Here is a 21,799-nt window from a genome sequence, read left to right on the forward strand (position 1 = left end):
CCGCGCGCGGAACACCAGCCTTTAGGAAACGAGCAGCGTGTAACAGCGTCACGGAAACGGCCTCTCTTCCCCTCTCGCCGTACGTTTCCGCCTAAGAACCGCGGAGGATATTGTCGAGCCGGAGAAAACAAGACGATGCTGAGCGGCCGGACTTCCTCCGGCTGCGCGCTCGCGGCGGCGGCGGCGGCAGTGAAAGAAACGCGTGCATTTTGCCTCATCGGACGATGGTGTCGATTCGATTATTTAAAATCACGCTCGCTTCTGCGAAGCAGCATCGTCATCGCGTGCGTATTATATACGAGATTGCTTTATTTGGGCGATAAAAGTCGGGTAATCGCGCTGAGCACGAACGAAAAGGATGCACACGCGAAAGATAAGGAAGGCGTCATTGTTACGACGCTCGGTTAATAATTAATAAATAAATAAAAAACAAGATAATCAGAGCGCAGGGTGGACGCGGAAGGAGAAAGAAGCCGATGCGCGAAATAATTCGAAAACGGAACGACGGCGTTAAGATTGTAACGCGATTCGCCGGCTTTTCAGGTCCCTCAGCTGAGACTTCCAACTTGGGAGACCTTTGGTCCCGCGGGGTGTCTCTTGGTTACGGGCGGCTCCAAGCCTTTCCTAGGGTTCAAAGGGTTGAACGGCATTAGGGGAGGGAACCTGGCACGGGGGCTTTCTCTCTTTCCGGCCGTGTCTGAAATTGACTTCGGCCCGGGCTAGCAACAGCGCGCCCGCGCGCGCGCACGTTCCCCGGGTTCTTATCGCGCAACCGAGACTTGTTCGCATAGCTGTCAAGGGGTCCGGCCCGCTCGGCTCGGCTCTCTCGGTCACCCGCAGTCAATTTTAAAGTCGGCCTCTGTGCTGGCTCTCGGTCCCTACGTGGCGAAGCCCGTCTCCGCGTTGCGTGCGCGTCTCCCTTTCTCTCTCTCTCTCTTTTTCTCTCTCTCTCTCTCACCCGCGCGCCCTCGCCTTCGGCCCTCCCCGTCTCTAGCCGCGATCGAGCCTACAGGGCGTCGCGGGAAAAAAAGACACGTCTCGGTGCGTGCCGTAATTATTTCCTGTACGCGACGGTTGTACTCGTGAATATTCCTCGGGAAATTATGGACTCCCGGGCACGGCGTTTCGCGTCGTGGTGTATTTGGAAGGTGGAGTCGGCGCTGGCACGTTGTTAACATTTTTTTATTTATTTTTGTTTTTACAATATTAGAAAAAAAATTTTTTTTTTATTATATATACGCATATTTTTAAATTACATTTACTAGCAAAGTGCGTCTCGTTATAAAATTCGTGAGGATTTATTTGCTATTTCCGGTAGTACGGAATCGTCGGATGAGACCCCGACTTTTTTTTCTGGCGGAGAGTTCGGTGCTCTTTTACGGGCTTGTTTTGGCCGTTGATTTTTGGTACACCCTGTAGATACCGCTCGTGGGTGGCTTCGCGGGGCAGGGGAGCGAGGTGAGACCTACGGGCCGGATTCACACAGCACGGCTGCGAGAGCGAAGCGCCTCGCGATCGAAGAGCAGCGTTTCGCAGCGCGATTTATCTCCGCGCCTTCTTTTTTTTTTTTTTTCCCCGACGACCCGCCGAGAGAGGAAGGAGTCCGGCCGGCTTTTCGGACTTCGTCCGGCGGTCCAGCTCTCTCGCCTGGCTCGCGAAATCACCGTTAGATGCTGGCAAAATGGCAGAATCCATCTTCTCCGAAGTTCGATTAATTTTCGTGCTTCCGGATCGGCTCAATATTTTTTTTTTTTATTTTTTCTTTTTCCTCTCTTTTCCTCTATGCACTCATTTATCACGACATTTCCCTATTCGTCGAGGTTTCAGCCTCGATCTTCTGAATTACGTCTGACGGATCATCCGGTGATATTCCGGTGAAAGTTCTTATGGCGAACGCGCGATTAGAGACGTAATCTTTTATCTCCATTGGGTGCGCATTATTACTTACTATTAATTGATGCCTTCAATTTTATTTCGAGTTGCTTATAACGGAATACAGTATAATATAATAATAAAATATAACAATATATAAATATAAAAGTAGAAATATATAAAAATAAATAAAATAAATAAAATGATTGAGTATATTAAAGAGGAAAATCACGAGGGTTAAATAAAATAGAAATAAATCGCCAGCAGCGCTATTAAAGACGATAGTCTCCTAAGTGCCCAGCCTTTCGAAAATCCTTCGTCGTCGCGTATCGCTCGGCTACTTTATTCAGCCTCTGGATTTCCGGCGTTTCGGCTTAAACAGCAAACGAGATTATCGCGTTAAGGCGTACACGATACACACCCACTTTACGGTAAATTGATTTCGCGGCTGAAGATGACGGCGAGCCAATCGGTGCGTCGGCTATTTCCGTCGGAAATACACCGGCCAACGGCCGCTATTAAACGCTCGGATAATTGCACAGAGCTACAAACGGATTATCACCGCGTTTGCTCTCGCCCGCCAAAGTTTTCCTTTCATTTCTGGAATTTCGAGCGAGCGAATTGAATAAATTTAAGGGACGCGCGCGAAGGAAAAATCGGATCGCGCGCGCTTGGTGTTTTTTTTTTTTTCCTTTTTTTTTCTCGCGAAGGGAAAGCGAAATTATCTCCGCGCGAGAAACATCCGCGAAAGTATCCGATATGGAATTTATTCGCCGCATATTTTCACACAGCGGGAAAAATAGAATGGTTCTGGGATTTTGGAGTAATACGCCGCTTTCCGTTTACACCGAATGCTCGGATAATTCAACCTCGCGACGTCGTTCTATCATCGTTGTTTGATAAATAGTTGAAGGGGGATAGAGCGACGCCGTAAGCGGAAATTATCCGTGCCTCGATGATAAGTGGGAAGCAACCCGTTACTCGCGCGAAAGTCGTCGCGTCGCAGTTGGGGACGGGCCTCGCGGATTTGCGTTTCGTCGATTCCATTCGATTTTATATAATTGTGATAGCGGGGAGCGAGCAAGTTCATCGCCGGTTACGCGATCGACCACGTCAGCGTTCAATCTACTCTTGACCCGTATCGCTTTTATTATCGCTTTCACTCGTTTGGCTTTAGCCGGCGTCGGCTTTCGAGAAGTCCCGCGCGGCGGAACGCGCGCGGTGATCTCCGCGAGTCGAGCCCAGCTTGGCTCCCAACACTTTTCTGGGAAAAATTGATTTTACAATCGAGGAAGTCAGGCCAGGCATGCAAACGACTGTACTTTTCCCCGCGGCGGAGTTTTAAAGAGCGGAGCGAGTCGCGCTTCGCAACTCTTGAACGGTCCATCGCGATCCGCGCAGCCCCGATCGCCGCCGAGGAAGTTCGTTTCGCTGTGGGAGACTCCGGCGAGATTGGGTGCCGGGAGTGGGCCCGATTGGTTAATCGTTTTGCAAGAGCGTTTCACCGAGCGACGAGATCGGGATACCGCTCTGCTCGCGAGCGGGCGAGAGAGCGTCCGACCGCGAGGCGAAGACGAAGACGATTCGCGAGGCCTATCTCACAAGGACATTTAAATATGTATAATAGTTTTTTTTTTCGCTTTTTCTTTCCTTTTTTTATCTCTTTCTCTGTTTTTTTTTTCTCTGTTTTGAGAGATCTTAAAACGGCGATCAATTAGCGATCGTCAACTCCGGGAAATTCGCCAAGGCTTCGCGAGTCGTTCGTTTAAATAAGACGAGAAAGTTTGTGATGCAGAAATATGTATTTGTATTTCACGTACGTAACGACTGATACCTCGCCTTGGTGCCATCGTCGTGTATCTCGTCATTTGGCCGTGAATAGAATTTAATGCGACACGTGGAGCCCGAGCGCCGTTGCAACACACCGGGTGCGACGATCGCGCGTGCGGAATCGATTTTTTTTTTTTTTTTTTTTTTTTTTATATTTAGCGTCGGTCAGATTAATAATTTATACAGTGTCGCGTGCGACGGCATACGGCCGGGTAAATTTAACATCCACGGCTCTTTTCCGCGACCCGCGGATATCGACGCGGAGGGGCAGATTTCCGATAGCGTGCTCCCGAGATAGTTCACTACGGGCAGGCTCATCGTGTAGCCGATAGCACGCGCTTTGCTGGTCCATACGTTCGCATTTAAAGCTGCAGATCGCCGGGAACGCGAGGCGCAGGCACGCGTGAAGGTCGCACTCTCGCGTGCACTTTTGCGCCGCATTTTTGCCCGTCGAGTTCAATCGATTGCGGGAGAAAAGCGGACTTTCGTCCCGTGGAAACACTAGTACCGCGAACCGGGCCGCGATTCCCGCTAAGCCTCGGACTTTTCTTTAAAATAAATTACGCGAATCGAATTACCGAATCCAACGATGACCGCGTCCGGCGAAAGGAAGTCCGTTAGGTGTGCGCGAGGGATGCCTAACTGTGCTCGTCGAGGGTCTGAGCCTCGGTTCCGCGAGGTTTCCTCTCTTCTGCAGGTCTTCTCGCGCCTTCTATCTCGTGCTGTGACCTCGTTGATTCGCGCGGTCTCATCTTGCACTTGGAAAAAAAAGGGGGAAAAAAAAAGAAAGAGAAAAAACATCGACGCAATTGTCACGAATAATAGAAAAACTCAGGAAAAGAAATGCAGATTATCGCATTCCGGAGATGTCAGTCAGTTTCGCAAATGTTTTCGAAACACAGGCAGTCAAACATGAGATTAATTAGGGAGGAGAATAAAGCAATTACACAAATAAACCGTCTATCTAAATTAAAATGACGCAAGAACTAATTAAGTGCAGATTAAACTTATCTCGGGTTAAGTAAGACTTATCGCAATAATTGTATATCATAATTTTTGCTTAATTAGGTCAATACAAAATGCCTTACAATTAATACAAACGCCTGCCTCCTGCTCGCGTTGCGGCGGCATTGTTTATCTCGAAGAAGCGAGCGAGCGGGCTTCTCGCGTTAATCATACGCCTCTCGATAGCGACGTCGAATGTGCGGTCGAACCGTTATCATTTCTGGAATAACGATCCTCTACCATTGTTTCAGGCGCAACGACCGGAGCAGAGCGTAATGCAGGCCTTGGAGAGTCTCAATGATTCACAGGTGAATGACTTCTTGTCCGGCAAGGCGCCGCTTAATCTGACGATGCGACTGGGCGACCACATGATGCTGATCCAGCTGCAGTTGTCCACCGTAACCCCGGCATCGCCGACCGCTACTCAGGCGAGCTCCGCGACCAGTAGCGGTCACAATCATCACAGCAGCGGCGGCAGCAGCAGCGTCACCGGCTTGCCCAGCAGCGGTAATTCCACAAGCATGTCCAATTTGTCTGGCGGTCACTCGTCGTTGCAGGCCAGAAGATGCCTGACTGCCAGATCGCCGGGCAATGTCGTTAAGCCGCAAAACGCCACCGGGACATCCGCTGGCAGAACGTCGCATTTAATTAGCAGCCTCGCCAGCGCTCTGCATGCAGCTGCCAGCTACAGCAGCAGTAGTAGCAGCCTGCCCACCGCTAGCATCACTACCACGACCACTAGTCCGGTGTGTTCTAGCCGGGTAACGTCTTCGTCAGCCTCGGCGGCGCCAATCAGCCCGGCGCACTCGTCTTCGTCATCTAGCTCGGGCCAGTCCACGCGCAGTACGCACAGCGTCTCACCTACGAATGGCAATTCTTCTAGCTCGTGTCAGCCTTGCTCGCTCTATCACCATCACCATCACCATCATGGCCATCATCACGGCCACCATCACGGCCATCATCATCACCACCATCACCATCATCATCATCATCACTCGAGAAACAAACCCAGCCTGCCCAGCCTTTCTCCCTCCTCTTCTTCTTCCTCGTCCTTCAGCGCGGGCTCGTCCCCGATTCAGGAGCAGCCTGCCTTGGAGCCGGTGTCCTACGACACGACGCTGCCCAGGAAGAAGCTCTGCAGCGGTCATCACCATCACGGCCAGTCGTCCTCGCCTACCAACGGCATCGAGGCCACGAGGGGTCAGCACGAAGAGTCGAATCTCCAGAGCCCAACGTGCACCTCATCCTTACTGTTGGAGCAGTCGTCACCCAAGCCTGCTACCCTCGACACTCGGGCACTCGCCGAAGCGTCTAGGAATCTCACTCAGAAGCTGAAGCAGCTCTCCTCTGAGGTACTCACCTCGCGGGTCGACCTCGCAGAGGTATACATTGTTACCGAAGCCAGTTCTCCCCTGTGTATCATTATTCGTGATTCATATTTGTGATTGCACGTCAGTTAAGGTCCTGAGAGGTGTGCCGCGATCACATCCGGTCTAGCTGCGAATTTGAATTGTTTGTTACCTGATCTAATACAAATTGGATTCCGTCTTAACGAGATGGTATAAAATTTTTTATCGGTGAAAATAGATAAAAATATATGTTTCGACTGATATACTCTCAGGTTCTTAAAAATAGTATTATATTTATGTATAATACATTCAACGTTATATTATATTATTCATACTAATGATATTTAAATTGTATTATTCTATACGACACAAAATAACATGTATATTTTAAATTAATATTAATGTCGTATTATCATAACGTTGCTTAAAAAAAAAAAAAGAAAAAAAAACAATTTTAAGTTTAACATTACATTAACATGTAAAGTTTCCACTTTGTTAAAAAAAAAAGTTTTAATTCGAATATTCTCTCATAACTTGTCAGTTTTCTTAGACAGTGACATAACTTATAGTCACGAAAATATTTCTGACACTTGAAAAGATTCTTTAAAAAGTTCGGAAAAATGCTTAAAAATACATCTAGGGAGGGAAATGGAAAGGTAGGATGTAAATAATATAGAAACTAATTATTACTTGTTTGTTACCGAATACGAAAGTTACGTATTTTTAAAATGGTATTTTCTACGGGATACTTCGCCGGAGAAGTATTTCATCCTACATACGTTGGAAAACAAGAATATACAAGTATATACATGAACGCGCGACGCGGCATTTGCATACAACGCAGAAACTTATGTGCGTCTTTAAATTTAGGAGAACGCGAGACGCAGGCAGGGCGCGATAATAGAGAGTATGCATCATCACGGCAAGGGTGTGTATTCCGGCACGTTCAGCGGCACGCTGAACCCAGCCCTTCAGGACAGACACGGTCGGCCGAAGCGAGACATTAGCACCATCATTCACATCCTGAATGACTTGCTCTGCGCGACACCGGCTGCATCCGCAGGCCATTACAGGCATCATCATCACAGGCATTCGCATACTCGCCAGCAATCCTCTTCGATGTCTGCATCTTCACCGAGCGCCGCGGCCGCCGCCGGTGGATCCGCCGCGTCTGTCGGCTGTCACGACTCCACACCAGGTTACTCCAGCGGTATGCAATCACGTATTTGTCAAGTAATAAGAACTGAGGAAAGATTTCACAACATGCGCAATGCGCAATGTGTAGTATAATGGATTATGTACACTCACAGGCATCTTACAATTAAAGCGTAATCAATCAGTCTTTATAAGATGGGTGCAACTTTTTTTTTAAAAATAGTTGGACCGCATCGTTAATCTTCATCAATATTAATTATGTCTTGGTATGTTGGGAATGCAGAGGAACTGTCGAAGGAGAACGAGGCGACAAAGGGCAAGATGCGTCGACTGCGTTTAGTCATGGAGCAACGTCGTGCTAAGAGAAAAGCCAGGCGGCAGGCGCGAGCGGCGCCGTACACCACGCAGTGGGCAGCGGTGACTCCCGCTGACCCGAACCACGAGCCGAACACGTCGACCGCGACCTCGGGCACCGCCACCACCGCCAACGCGGAGCCTCAGAACGAGCCGGAGCTTCAGCCGTGCAGCCCCGAGCCGGTTGTAGCTTAAATACCACGTCGTTAACAGTCAATTCACGGCACAGTAGTAAACCTCTATACTCGTATACATAGGGTATGATTGTCGTTTGCGTTTCTACCTATCGCACTGATTTATTCCAAAGGAAGAGAATGCAGGGTCGAACGTGTCCTATCGCGCGGCTACATCCGTTTAGTACGACTCATGTTCCGCGCAACCAAACGCTGCTAACGTTCCGAACGTCTTAGTGTGACACCTGTTTTCGTTGACACCGCGCGAACACGATCATTACCGCGAATCTGCCGAGTTTCTCTCCGTATTATGCAAGTGTCTTGCTTTCTCCGATTTGCGTTACCTTATGCAAATAGATAATAATTCGCGAGAACTCACTGGCTAACGGATCGGGAAATCGATGTCAATTCTTTTCTCGCGTATAACTCGGAATTGCACCTCGATTAGCGAACGATTATTTTTCCTCCCCCGTTTTTTTTTTAGTTCCTCGTTTTGTCTTTGAAGTGTTCGGGTCTTAGGATTGAAAGTCTTCTTTCTCGCCATCCTATTTTAAAAAAATTCTTTTAGAACAGCCTTCTGCAACTCAACGTGCACGAGTCATGAATTGATGTACAGTCGGCTAAAAAAAAAAATGCTCGCAATTTATCTTCATCCACGGACACATCGTTCCAGCTCGCATTTGCTTATTAATATCATCAATGTATAATGATAATGCATTACGATGATCACATGAACGTTACTGTTGTGACACGTACAGCATGTGAAGCACGGCGGGGCATCGGGGCGTCTATGAAAATATACGTGCGTGGCGTTATGGCTATATATTAGGCAATATATAGTATTACCGCTATAATAAAAATGTATATTACATATATATGTATATATATAGGTATATATAGATATATATATGTATATACATAGATATATATCATTATCATATGTGTATTTAGTGTAACGAAATACTGGGTATCCTACGGCTATCGTTTTCGAACGTTAAAACGGTAATCTCGCAGTGTTTGGCCGGACTCAGGACTTGATCGTAGTTGACAATAATTACGCTCGGCGAATGAATCAGTGTGACGGTTTTGTGTATCTATACGTCGACATCGCGCGAGAAGTCGATGAATCGTTTTGAAAGGGAGAGAGAGAGAGAGAATGAGAGAGAAAATAGAGAGCAAAAGCTCTTATTAAGGCTCCTATTAAGGAATCCTGTTAAGGACTTCCTGCTAGAAGTAAAACTCGCCGATAAACACGTTACACGCGTTCAAGAGATGGAAGAAAAGAGGGATAGGATCGTCATAGGTTCCTCTATGCACGTTCGCTATGCTCTCTTGGCCATTCTCTCATTATCAGGCACTTGAAGTCTTATACGTAGATGCGAATAAAACCTTGGTCACGCATATTGTGTAGATTGCAATGCGAGAAAGAATCTATGGCATCGTCTCGCGTGCACTCGCGGAATCACTCTTAAAATAAAGTTTTATAAAAAAAATAAAAGAAAAAAGAGAGAGAAAGAGAGAAGAAATGCCATGATAACTCACGCGCGACGGAGTCTGTGCAAATTTGTACTTTGCGTTCCTTGCGGACCGATTGATCCAAATCGCCGCGTTTGTTTTTTTTTTCCTTTTTTTTTCTTTTTTTTTGTAAGTAGCACAAGTGCACTTTCCAATGTCTTCTTCGGATTAAAATCACATTAGCGCATACGCGACTGATGTACGTTGAGGTAGTTCTCATTTCTTCGACGCTTTCATCAATTGCTGGCAATATTTGTACGTCGATCTGCGTATTGTTCATTTTACTCGTGCACGTTCGCGCGTAGGGAAATATAAAATACACACAGTGCAAGAATAAGATTTAATTTAAACTAAAGTGAACAATACGAAGGCTCGACTTTGCGTTCTTCATCCAACCAGTTTTCCAATCTCTGTCCGATGAATTGGAAATTGGATAAAACGCAAAAGTATTATTTCATTTTTTATTTCTTCCCGATCGTCTTTTTGCGTTTTTATTCGTTACTTGATTATTTAATACTTGTTCAGTTAATGTTCCAGATTCGTAGTGGTTAACTTTCGGTCGTGAACACGTCGTCGTTTAATTGCGTTTATTAACTAGTAAAAAAAGTAAATTAGCAAAAATAAGTGAAGAAGACACGAGGGCAATGAAAGATTATTTTTACGTTGTATGTAATTTATAGAACTATCCGAGAATAGAGAAAACCATGTGTCCAAGTGAGGCGTGAAACCGTTCAATCGAGTTGAAAATAGTGTACTGTTCATATCAGTTCTTACGAAGCATGTGACATACCCGATGAAATATGCCGTTCTTCTTAATCACTGGTGAATCATATCTCGACACTTGGTTACCCTTTCTCAGGATTATATTATTATTCTACGAGGATGGAAAAAGGAAGGACGAGAAGGAGGTGTGTACGACGGTTCTAGAATAAAATGTTGCGTGATCGTATTACATGGCATGCTACGGCCCCACGATTTAAGTTTAAGTTAATTAGGTACTACAGATAATACAGTGTCACATATTACTAATAGAGTATATTGCGTTTAGTTTTACTTTAGGAGAAGAAAATATTATTACCATTATTACATTATTATATATCATTAGTATACCGCTATTACAATTTTTGCAAAACTGGCTCAATATTGTAATATACGACTATCGGAACCTTTATCGAGTACCAAAATAAATAAGATTGCTTGCTAAGTTTAGGAAATATTAATTTTGCTGTTCTCGTTCGCGTGTGCAAAATGTGTATTATACGCAATTTTCGTCGTTCTTGGTGTCTCTTGTGTATCTTGACTGCCTCTGTAACATTGTTCATTGCTTTTCTGGCACAATTGGTGAACGCTACGAAAGTAAAAATATTTTTTTTTTAACATTTAAAATTTAAAGGAAGAAAGTGAAACATTAAATTAGATCAGAGTATTTATCTACCGACAAATTGTTTATTTAAATTATGTCTTAAATTACAATTGTAGAAATCTATCGACACTTACAACTTAAGCAATAGCTTTATCGTGATATTATAACATTTTTCGCGGTATACGTCGCAAATATCTAGACGACAATACAGCTATTATTTGGGAAAGAAAAAGAAAAAAAAAAAAGAAAAGGAAGGAAGCTAATATCATCTTGAAATCAGATTGGCACTATCGCAAATTGTACGCCTCATCGCGAACGTAAAATTCGCGATGCGTTACCCTGAAAAGACTCCTTTCGTCCCAATGCTCAATAATTCAAAAGTCACCCTGGACTTCTCCAAATATCGGTGTAAAAATTATTCTAGCCGACATGAAAAATCGATTGATCACGATTATTCCATTGATACGCTCCGAGATCCATCTTATGACTTGTCGTCGAAAAGAGTTCCTCACGCGCCTCAAGTATAAATTTTTTTCGTTGTGCTGAATAGAAAGGCAAGACATTTAATACTGATGGAAACAAATTCTCCAGAAGTCACGTTTCAAAGTTTGTCTTCTCCGATCGGAGGATCCTCAAAAGATCGAACCTCGTATTAATAATAAGCTTGCACCTCAGCTAACGTCGGCTTCTTTATTATTATACTACACGAACTTTCCTGTTGTTTAAAGGTGCATCCGTAATCGGAAGCGCGCTTAAAAATTAATTGGTTCCGCTGCTATCGCGTTTGATCACAAACGAATCACTTTATACAAAACGAATACAATTATATTCTACTTAGAAAATTTGGCTATGAGACTGGATGTTTCCCTTTAACGTTTCTTAATCATAACGCATGTTTGTTCATCGAAACAAATGCGATAAAGAGGAAAAGGGGTTACATTTAAACGCCACAATCGATTAACACAGTATGAATAATCAATATCAATGGAAAGCCACTTTTATCGGAATGTGCAATCAAAAAAAAAAAAAAAGATTTTGTTGCCATATTAATTCGCATTAAATTTTTAGCTCACATTAAATATCTTGTCTTGCTGAACACCAAGTGCACGAATAATGATAAAAATCCAAATCATACTATGAATAACATTTTAAATAATAATAAATATTTATAAAACTTAATCAACCAACAAATCTTTCGGCAAAAATTCATTTAAAAAACTTCAATTATAAAAAATGTAAAAATCAAAATAGACACAACAAGTTTAATTTATCTAAATGTGCCCCCTTCCCTTCTACTGCGCGTACGAAGCAGCAGAAGTTCGCACAGTTTGGAAGTTTCAAATACGTGGCGATATGTACGAACATTCTCCTATAAGCTCCTATGATTGTTGTCGCATAAGCACGATCGCATTTCCTACATCGAAATAAGAAGCTCGTTGTTTCGTGCTTGTTACCCGCGCGCTCTTTAAACATGGATAAAAATTGGACGGGATAAAGCACACAGGCGAAAACGTCGACTCGTGAAGAAGGAAGAGCGTGCGCGATCGTACAATCATACGTCGCGTGTTCACCGAGACACAAGATATTCCACATCAGTATTAATTGACTTTCAATAATTATTTACTTAACTAATTGCTGGAAAGAAAAAGTAAGACTGAGTTATCTCGTGTCCGGGTAAACTTGTTTCGCTATGGCACGACGACGATGCAACTTAACAGAGAGCTTCACCTCCTTCGCCCTTTCGTTACGAATTGTCGCAAGAAAGAAATATACATTTTGGCAGTTTAATTCCCTCAGCGTGCAACACAATGTGTACGCTTTGTTACAGTTAATTGGTGAACGTTTTCCTACGCGAACACCGCAGTTGGCAGTTTCCTATCGGGTAAGTAAATCGAGTACCTCGAAAGAAACACGCAACATGGCATTTAACGAAATTCCTTTAAACGTATATCACTCGTCGTACTCAAGCTGCGTAGAATGCAAATTGTCAAAAATTAGACATAACAGAGCATTTTGCTATTGATTATTATTGGTACCGACTTCTTTCGAGACACGCTGTACACGTATGAAAATCGATGGCCCAATATAAGTATTTGATCATCGATTAATCTATGTACAAATTGATTTTCTTCGTAATCGTCTTACGGCACATGTGACAGGTTTTCAGCGGTGCCGCACAGTGCTCACACGCACCATGTCCGCAGAGAAAGGCGACGTTGCGACGACGTTCCATGCAGATACTGCACATGTTCGCCTCTTCGAGATCCGCGACTCTAGTTTCGAGATAACGTAATCGCTCGAGATCCTTATCCTTCTCCTTAATCTCGTCTTTTCGTTTAACTTCCGACGGCACGTCCTTCGATTTGTCGTCCGGATTAGCTATCGAGAATTCACCAGCTGCCATCTGACCGTCTAAAACAACACGTGAAGATAATTTAAACTGTTTATTTAAAATCTAATTTCGTATTTCTGTCTTGTTAGTACGATAAACGCTTGAATTTCTTGGTCAGTTTAAGTCGTTTAAAGAAAATCGCGCACCTTGAACCGTTTGCGTTTTAATATGGCCAACGGTGTGGCCACAACGTGCACAACCAACGAGTGTAACGCTGCTACTGGGATCTATTCGGTTCTCTTGCTTCGCGTCCCCTAAGATCCCCGAGCAATCTCGACATTCCGTGGCATCGCCAGAACCGGCTATACTCTTCCTCGGACTTTGCAATCCCTCTGGCTGCGATATATTATTTATCCGATACGTAGACGGTTCTACGTATTCAGACGGTGGATTGTTCTCTATTCTGCATGATAATAAATCGAATTACATTTTATATACGTTGATAATTCTAAGCTGTTAAAATTAAATTGTTTTCTTACTCTAATTGTGTGCTGTGACTTTGGTATTTATAAGATCGTAAAATATCGGCAAGCTGAGCGGCCTGCGGATTGCCTTCCAGAAGATCGAGCGGCGTCTTATCTTTATTGTTCTTAACTTGATCAAGGAGTTTGCAACTTCTGTCCACGCTCACCAAAAAACAAGCTAATGCTAATTCAGTCTTTGCGCCTTGCCTTGCCAGGTTCTGCCAAATCTGCTCGAAAAAAGACACAACTTATTAGAGACTTATGTATTCACGGAGAAAAAAAAAAAGTAAAAACTTATATGACATACAGCATATATAAGCGGTGAATCTCGGCTACTCTCAGGCGTAGGCACGGCAGTTTGTTGATTCGGGCTTTTGGCTATCGCAATATGTAAAACAGTATCACCATCCTCGTCCGTACTGCCAATGTCCGCATTGTGATGTACTAACAGTTCAACGAGTGACCAGTGTCCTTGCGAAGTCGCTAAGTGCAACGGCGTCTGTCGTCGATTATTGTGCAGATCGACTTTAGCGCGACCACCGTTTTGTGAAAGAAGAATGGCTGCGACTTCTCTGTGTCCGTTTAATGCCGCCAGATGTAACGCTGCAAATCCATCTTCTTTTTTGACGTCCACCAAACGACGCGCACGTGCTACCAACTTCTCTGTGGCACTATAAAGTCACGGATTTACGGAATAAATTAGATGAGTCATTTTAAACACTAAGGTAAGTCATAAAAATTATAAAATTGATATATGACTTAGACGTTTATATTATAAACGTACTGAGCGTTGCCTTTGAGTGCGGCATGATGAAGAATGTTGAAACCACGTTTGTTCAGTAACGTAAAGTCAACCCTCTCGCAAGCGCACAACGCGTCTATCACTTCGAGCACGTCTTTCCCGATTGCGTCGTGCAACGCTGTATCGCCATACGAATCTTGGAGATTAACGTCGCAGTGATGAAGTAGTAGTACCCTCACGCATTGCGCGTGCTGTTTGTTGACCGCAACATGCAAAGCGCTGCATTTGCCATTATTGACGGCATTGATAGCCGCGCCTCGCGACAGTAGCAGATCCATTATCTCTGGCTGATTACTATTTAATCATAAGGAAAAAAAAGCAATAAATTGACGGTAACAAACAACCTGGCAGTCATTTTTGACGTACCCGAATGCTGCGTAATGCAACGGCGTGTCTCCGTCCTCGTCGGCCGCACGTAAAGACGCACCGACGTTTAAAAGAAGTGTGCAAAGTTCAAAGTGACCCTGATGCGCGGCCACTTGCAGACACGTTTTCTTACCGCCTCCGGGAGTAGAAGCATCAATTCTGCCGGGATATTTCTTGAGAAATTCTCGCACTGCATCCACACCGGCTTCGCCTCTAGCCGCGATCCGTAGTAATTTCTCCACCTCGCTATCAATACCGTCAACTGCAAGAACGAATAAAATATCTCTTATTGTAATAGCGTAGATAAAATTACTCACTTCCCGATTTAAACTTAATATTTACATGCAATATCTTTTTTAATTTTAGTATTAAAATTTGCACAATAAAAGCAAACACTTGGACGATCTTTACTCCTGTTTACGTCATGGGAAGCACTCGTGCTGGAAGATACCGGGACGACGCTTAGAGGATTAAACGTCCATGTGTGACCGTGTATGTCCAACGCCACGCGCAAATCGCCGTCAGAGTAGATTTTAATTACCTTCCCAGTTTTTCCCAAAGCCTGTGACAAGCACAAATTTCACGTCCTTTCTATCTATTATTTTAATATGCAATCGTATAAAATAACGAATACAATTATGTAAATTGTTGACTAACATTTTTCATAACGTCAATCCATTCACCGTGACCACGTTGATATTGTTTGACAGCGGCCAGATCACTCTTCACGCGGACTATATCACCAAGAGAGAACGCGTCTTTAGCAGTGACTTTTGTAAGAGCACCTGGGTGAAAAGTCCACCTATTATGACAGCCTTCGTACTGCACACGAATATCTCCTTTGTCCGTAATTCGGTGCACCGTGCCAATCTAGATTTTAAAATAAGATTGAACAGTTTATGATATTTTTCTACGTTAGTTCTAGTATATTAAAAATATTCTTAATGCGAAATACCTTTCCTATGTACTCAGCCATGCGCGGATTCCATCCGCCATGACCGTCCTGCATTTCTTTTAACGTGTCAACTTCCATTAATACTTTCACTTTGTCGCCAACGTTAAACGTTACAGGGTGTAGACTAGACGTGATGTTGGCGACACCACCTTTTGTTGGTGTCGTATTATTACCGTTATCCGGAACGGTCAAGACCGGTTGCCCGAGCAATGGAAGGTGCTCCTTGTAGTAGCTACCAGGGTTGGCCTCCTCTACATAACACAGATCTACGCAGCCTTTAAAACCTAATCGATATACATTAGTGCTGCCAGTAGACCATGTAACTGTCGCAACGGATCGACTGCTATCGTTGTCCCATCCACGTATATCCATGACTCTACCGGTTTTTCCTGATACATAAAAAAAAAAAAATTAAACAAACAATTTATTACAGATATAAAACGATTTAAATATAGTAATATAAATACCACGTCCGCCATCCTGATTTCCCCATTCCCAATCCGGTCCACGAATTACTTTTGCTCCTATAAAGATTCCCTTCAAAGGTATTTTTGTGCATCCTTCTCTCGATCCCAGATTAACTCTGCTCAACCATAATCACAGTTATATGTTGAAATAAGTGACGTAAAATTATTTGCAATTGCGAATACTCACCCAACAGAATTTGCGGTTTGATATCTTTCAAAAGTATGAGTTAGCTCGTGTACGTCAGCCATGTAGCATTGGGTACAGAGATCATAATCAAAACACTCTGTACATTTCCACCTGATGCCGATTATCCCATGTCTTTTGCAACCGTCGCAGATGATGTTCGAATGCTTGACGCCCGCGGCTGCATTATCAAATACTAAGAGGTCATAAGCACCCTGATAACCTATCCTATAATTACTCCTAGCTCCATGATCCCACTGAACAATGACTGTTTTGTCTGGAGTTCGATCAGTGGGATTTGGACTGGATGTTGCATTGCCAGTCGGGGGAGGTCTTCCGATCTCTACTATTGTCCCAGCGTGGCCCTCACCACCGTCCTGATCATCCCATTTCCAATCCTGCCCACGGACAACTCGCAAACCAACTTCTAACATTTCTGAATGCATCGAATTTGGCTTCTGTTCCTTCGAAAAAAAATATCACATACGTTAAACATCGTATTATAATATTTTACTCAACATTTTATTAAAAAATGTAATTAAAAATTATTATTAATGCAAAAATATATACGAAATTTATAACCATTCTTTATTTTACATAATTATAAAATTTTCTTTTTTTTTCATAAATAAAAAAATTATTAATATAAATTATAAATAATTAAACTCAGTTTCTTCGAATAATTAAATACCACGAAGTCACAATTTACAATCCCATATATTATCAATAACGTCTTCGGTGCATATATTTTTTTACAAACCCCTACGGGAATGCCTTTGCTCCACAACATCTCGTCCGGAGCAGCTTAAACTCCGATACCTTCCGGATCAGGTAAACAACCAAGATCGCTCGCTCGCGAAAAAACCGTTTCTGAAGATCCGCTGGTCGGACGCTGACGGTTGATTACCTGAAAGCGATCCTGGGCTCGGTCCTTATGAATCATACGTGACGGAGCGGCGGCGGAAACAGCATAACCGACATTCCGCAGGCCCGTGGTTGGCGGGCACTGGTGTACGTGTGATGCGCGCTGCAGCTGGCAACCGGTGGGGAAGAGTCCTCGGCATTAGGCGGCATCTTCGCCGAGGAAATTATACGCGCTCCATTGCCGTGAGACACGGCGGTCTCGGTGACGACGACGGTCGGATTCTCACGTCCACGATGCTGACGACGATAACCTCATAACCGGACGACAGACTTGTCAAAGATAGACCGCAATAGACCGTCACGGTCTGACCGTGGAACTGAATCAGATGGCGCTGGGCCGCGGGATTTAATTAATTACAGAGGGGGGTAGAAAGGGGGAATCAGCCTTTGACAGCCATCTTGATCGGCGTGATCGGCGTCAACATTGTGCTGCCATCTCATGAAGAGTACTTCTCGAGACTGGAAAGTGGAGAAAGAAATGACGAAAGGGAAACTACGGAAAGAAGGTACTGGAGTTTTTACAGTGAAAAATAGTTAATAAAATTCATATTAATCTATCGTTCTATTGAATGTGTTAATTCGACGCTACGACGCTATTTTTGTATTTTGATTTTTCGCTCTTGCGTTATAAATTTATATCATTTTGTATTGTTGAGCGCTTGGTGCCAATGAGACGCGCACGTGTTCACAGTTGACGTTTTAATTAACAGATTTACGTGCATTTGTATTTTAATAAAAACGTATGACCACAAGTGCATATGGAAAACTAATATGTAAATTTTAGGGAAATTGTATATGTTATTTATATTTATTTATTTTAATTTTTACCACTGAGTTATTATAACCTATGTGCTAATAGCACTTGCTCCAGATTTGTAAAAAGTGCGCTTTACGTATATTAGTAATTAACAAATGTATAGAATAAAATACAAATCGCAACACATAATTTTAAATTAAAATAATGTTTTTTTTTCTTTTTAATAATTTATATATATTTGTGTTACAGAATGAAGCAAATTGTTACTAATCAAACTGTTAAGATCCCAGAGGGATTGACAGTTACTGTCAAATCTCGTCTGGTGACTGTAAAAGGACCGAGAGGTGTTTTGAAGCGATCTTTCAAACATCTAGCGCTTGATATTCGTGTAAGTAGCGTTATTATTACAAGGATATACTGTATACCACATTTAAAATATTTTTAATTTATATTAGTATATACAACATTTATATTTATGTCTAATTAAAATTAATATTTCGTTTTATATCAGATGGTTAGCCCGAGATTACTAAAGGTTGAAAAATGGTTTGGTACAAAGAAGGAATTAGCAGCTGTTCGTACAGTATGCTCGCATATTGAGAATATGCTTAAAGGTGTGACAAAGGGGTATCAATACAAAATGCGAGCTGTATATGCCCACTTTCCCATAAATTGTGTGACTACGGAAAATAATTCAGTTATTGAAATCCGAAATTTTTTGGGTGAGAAGTACATACGCCGCGTAAAAATGGCACCGGGCGTAACTGTTGCAAATTCCGGCAAACAGAAGGACGAGTTAGTCATCGAAGGAAATTCTTTGGAAGATGTATCGCGGTCGGGTAAATATCCATTACTTATTTAAGCATTGTCAGTATTTAAATAAATTAATTTGACGTTAATATACATGTTCTATATTTTAGCTGCTCTTATTCAACAATCGACAACCGTGAAAGACAAGGATATTAGGAAGTTTTTAGACGGACTATATGTATCTGAAAAAACAACTGTTGTTCAAGATGATGAATAAATATTTTTAGTAAAATACATGCAATATGAATAAAAATATGAGCAACAATTTAACAATATTTATTTCAGGTTTAAACATTAATATTTTATTTAGAACACTCGAAAAAAATTATAATAAATGTACCGAGTGTTCCACTTAACATACCGATCCATCAATTTAATTTTTCAATTATTCTAATTATAACTTGCGGTTTTATTTCATATATTTCCAATTCAAAACTGTTCAAAACTGACGTTTTTAATCTTCTAGTCACAATATTTAAAAAATTATGTCCGACGTTAGGCAATTTCTAGGAGTAAAGTTGAATCAGGTTAGACCGTTGATTTAATTTTTTAATTATTCTAATTATAATTCCTTTCGATTTTATTTCGTTTATTTTCAATCCAAAACTGATTTATTAGAACAAAATTATTAGAAATACTTTATAAACGGTTGTGCTGTGATTGCACTACGGAGTGCATCACATGTATTTGCATCTGCATATAACTACATATGACTTGGGAAATCCCCAGCACTAATACATATTTGCTTGGGTATTACGACGGTCCCATCCACGTTATCGGTTGCCATTATCAGACGGATAATGGCGGAGTAGTGAGAATACCTTTGTATATGCCAACGCCCGAATCGCATATTACACGTTAAATATTTTACGCCGAGCGTGAAATTATTCTTTTAACGCGATAATCTTGTTTTGAAGCGGTAGGTAAGCACATTATAGAACTTAGTAGAAAAATCTACAAGAAAAATAAACGTGAAATTCAACATTTGGAAAATTGTTCCTTAAGAAGAAACAAGTATGCTTGCTGTTGGAGATTGATGTGTTTGTTTCAATTAAAATTACTCATGTTATTTAGTTACATATATGAGTAATATGTTTGTGTGCGCGTGTAATATGACAGTTACTTTATTTTGTATCATTGAAAAATTTATTTTATATTTCTTTTCTCATTAATTAAAAATTTTTTTTTTATAGTATATAAATTATATGCCTAATGTGTATTACTCAAGCATTTTATATATAAAGTCTATGTAAAAATGGCATCATTTTATAAAGATTATTTATTGCAAGTATTTTTAATCTGTATTTTAATATAAATTTAAGAATAAGATTTAAACGCAAAATTCTAATTGTGCTTTTTTTTTAAGCTCTTATTATGGAAGCCTTTGCACGTGCTCCAGATCCTTTAACGAAAGATGGTGATTTAGCCACCAATTGGAAAAGCTGGAAAGAAGATTTTATTATATTTTTAAAATTAACTGGATACATCAATAAACCTAGCGATGATCGTGCAAATCTTTTAAAAAATCGTATTGGAAAAATTGGTATTGACGCAATACAAAACATACCTTTCGACGATGAAAAAGAAAAAGATGATATGGATATATTGATTGTAAAACTAGAAGAGTATTTTAATCCGCCAAAAAATGAGGTAGTTGAACGATATCAATTTTTTACAACATGCAAGAAGCCGAATGAGTCCATTGAAGAGCACATAAACGTTTTAAAAGTATAAAAATTATACACGTTAACATTTTTGTCGTTAATTATAATGTATATACACACTTATTAAAATTTATTTTATTTATAGGAAAAAGCTAAAACATGCAATTTTAACGACATGACAGATAGTTTCATACGAGACAAAATTGTTCGCGACACTAATGACAAAATGTTACGTAAAAAATTTTTTGATGTAAAGAATTTAGATTTGAAAAAGTTGATAGAGATTTACCATGATTACAACATTAATATTGAAAAGATGAGACAGATCACCGAAAGCAGTAAAGAGAAGCAGATCCCTAAAGCCAATAAGGAGAAACCGGCAACTAAAGACAATAAGGAGAAGCAAGCTACTAAAGACAATAAGGAGAAGCAAGCTACTAAAGACAATAAGGAGAAGCAAGCTACTAAAAACAATAAGGAGAAGCCGGATAATAAAGACAATAAGGAAAAGCAGGTTCCTAAAAACAGTAAAAAGAACCAAGCCACTAAAGACAGTAAAGAAAAGAAAGAGTACACCACAAATAATTTTCCATCACCACCTCAGTTTCCAAATCCCAAAAAAAATTGCTGGAGATGTGACCAACAACATCCGATAGGAAAGTGTCCTGCTTGGGGATCAAAATGTACAAAATGTAATGATATAAATCACTTCAGTCATTGCTGCAAAGGTTTTAAGACGAATGCCGATGAGGTAATAAATTGTCATTTAAAAGTAAAATAATCTATTAAAAGTATCACGTATATTAATTTGAGTATTAAAATGTAATATACATATATGTATTATCTCGTTTTGAAAAACAAATGGTTATTTTTATGTTTCAGGAGAATAAAAATTTACTGAAGGAAACAGATTTTCTTCCGAAGGTGAACAATAAATGATTAAAATGATTTACATAATATGCATCAGATATATTATATTTTTATAAGGATTTCGTGAATATATCTGCATATATGTAAGTGTATGCGGGTGTAATTGTGGGAAATATGTTATATATAATTTTATAATATATAACATTTAAGTCTTATTATCGGAAAAATGCGTAATAAATAATGTTAATGAAATAAGGTTTCATTAACATGTGCTTCCTCGATTTTGCATACAAAAAATAAAAATTAAGAAAAAATATAATTTGTTTCAATATCGATAAAATTATTAAGTGTTCCCAACATCTAAAAAAGTAGAATAGAAATAAAATGTATAGAATATGATCTTATTTAAAAAAAAAACCGTGTTAGATCAAATCAGATTTATTGTTGTCGCTTGATCTAAATTATTAAAAAAAATACATTAACAGTCAAATAAATAATATTTAATCTTTAATTACAATGAAAGAGTAA

General features: G+C 41.2%; 4 protein-coding genes across 11 annotated transcripts in view; 3 read left to right on the forward strand and 1 right to left on the reverse strand.

Annotated features, from left to right (window-relative positions):
• LOC139104748 (midnolin) overlaps window positions 1-10,457 on the forward strand; it is a 29,380-nt gene extending 18,923 nt beyond the window's left edge. Inside the window, exons 3-5 of one of the 2 annotated variants that reach the window (XM_070660428.1) lie at window positions 4,959-6,089; window positions 6,927-7,266; window positions 7,495-10,457. In XM_070660428.1, coding sequence (XP_070516529.1) covers window positions 4,959-6,089; window positions 6,927-7,266; window positions 7,495-7,760 — 1,737 coding nt within the window. In that variant the 3' untranslated portion in view covers window positions 7,761-10,457. The remainder of the gene's footprint in view (window positions 1-4,958; window positions 6,090-6,926; window positions 7,267-7,494) is intronic. The other variant, XM_070660429.1, reaches the window with a different exon arrangement.
• A 2,153-nt stretch (window positions 10,458-12,610) lies between these two features.
• On the reverse strand, window positions 12,611-17,468 carry Mib2 (mind bomb 2). 4 transcript variants are annotated; one of them, XM_070660416.1, is made up of 12 exons: window positions 17,154-17,468; window positions 16,250-16,704; window positions 16,063-16,178; window positions 15,596-15,984; window positions 15,298-15,510; window positions 14,983-15,202; window positions 14,641-14,902; window positions 14,257-14,568; window positions 13,780-14,143; window positions 13,488-13,699; window positions 13,155-13,411; window positions 12,611-13,028 (listed from the first exon to the last, which is right to left on the reverse strand). In XM_070660416.1, exons 1-12 carry the CDS (start codon window positions 17,187-17,189, stop codon window positions 12,721-12,723), a joined length of 3,144 nt encoding a protein of 1,047 aa, XP_070516517.1. In that variant the 5' UTR covers window positions 17,190-17,468; the 3' UTR covers window positions 12,611-12,720. The 4 variants fall into 4 exon arrangements, with proteins under 4 accessions (XP_070516517.1, XP_070516519.1, XP_070516516.1 ...); XM_070660418.1 differs by having other exon boundaries at window positions 15,052-15,202; window positions 16,250-16,710; XM_070660415.1 differs by having other exon boundaries at window positions 16,250-16,710.
• Window positions 17,469-17,540: 72 nt separating this feature from the next.
• LOC139104766 (large ribosomal subunit protein uL6) lies at window positions 17,541-19,002 on the forward strand. Its single transcript, XM_070660463.1, has 4 exons — window positions 17,541-17,676; window positions 18,177-18,315; window positions 18,439-18,766; window positions 18,848-19,002. Exons 2-4 carry the CDS (start codon window positions 18,178-18,180, stop codon window positions 18,952-18,954), a joined length of 573 nt encoding a protein of 190 aa, XP_070516564.1. The 5' UTR covers window positions 17,541-17,676; window position 18,177; the 3' UTR covers window positions 18,955-19,002.
• A 309-nt stretch (window positions 19,003-19,311) lies between these two features.
• On the forward strand, window positions 19,312-21,590 carry LOC139104760 (cylicin-1-like). 4 transcript variants are annotated; one of them, XM_070660451.1, is made up of 5 exons: window positions 19,312-19,660; window positions 19,931-20,021; window positions 20,104-20,465; window positions 20,547-21,152; window positions 21,284-21,590. In XM_070660451.1, the coding sequence occupies exons 3-5, from the start codon at window positions 20,112-20,114 to the stop codon at window positions 21,338-21,340; spliced, it is 1,017 nt and encodes a 338-aa protein (XP_070516552.1). In that variant the 5' UTR covers window positions 19,312-19,660; window positions 19,931-20,021; window positions 20,104-20,111; the 3' UTR covers window positions 21,341-21,590. The 4 variants fall into 4 exon arrangements, with proteins under 4 accessions (XP_070516552.1, XP_070516553.1, XP_070516551.1 ...); XM_070660452.1 differs by having other exon boundaries at window positions 19,312-19,656; XM_070660450.1 differs by lacking the exon at window positions 19,931-20,021 and having other exon boundaries at window positions 19,313-19,660.
• The last annotated feature ends 209 nt before the right edge of the window (window positions 21,591-21,799 follow it).

Source organism: Cardiocondyla obscurior, linkage group LG08 (genome assembly GCF_019399895.1).
Source record: "Cardiocondyla obscurior isolate alpha-2009 linkage group LG08, Cobs3.1, whole genome shotgun sequence".
Classification (NCBI taxonomy): Eukaryota; Metazoa; Arthropoda; class Insecta; order Hymenoptera; family Formicidae; genus Cardiocondyla; species Cardiocondyla obscurior.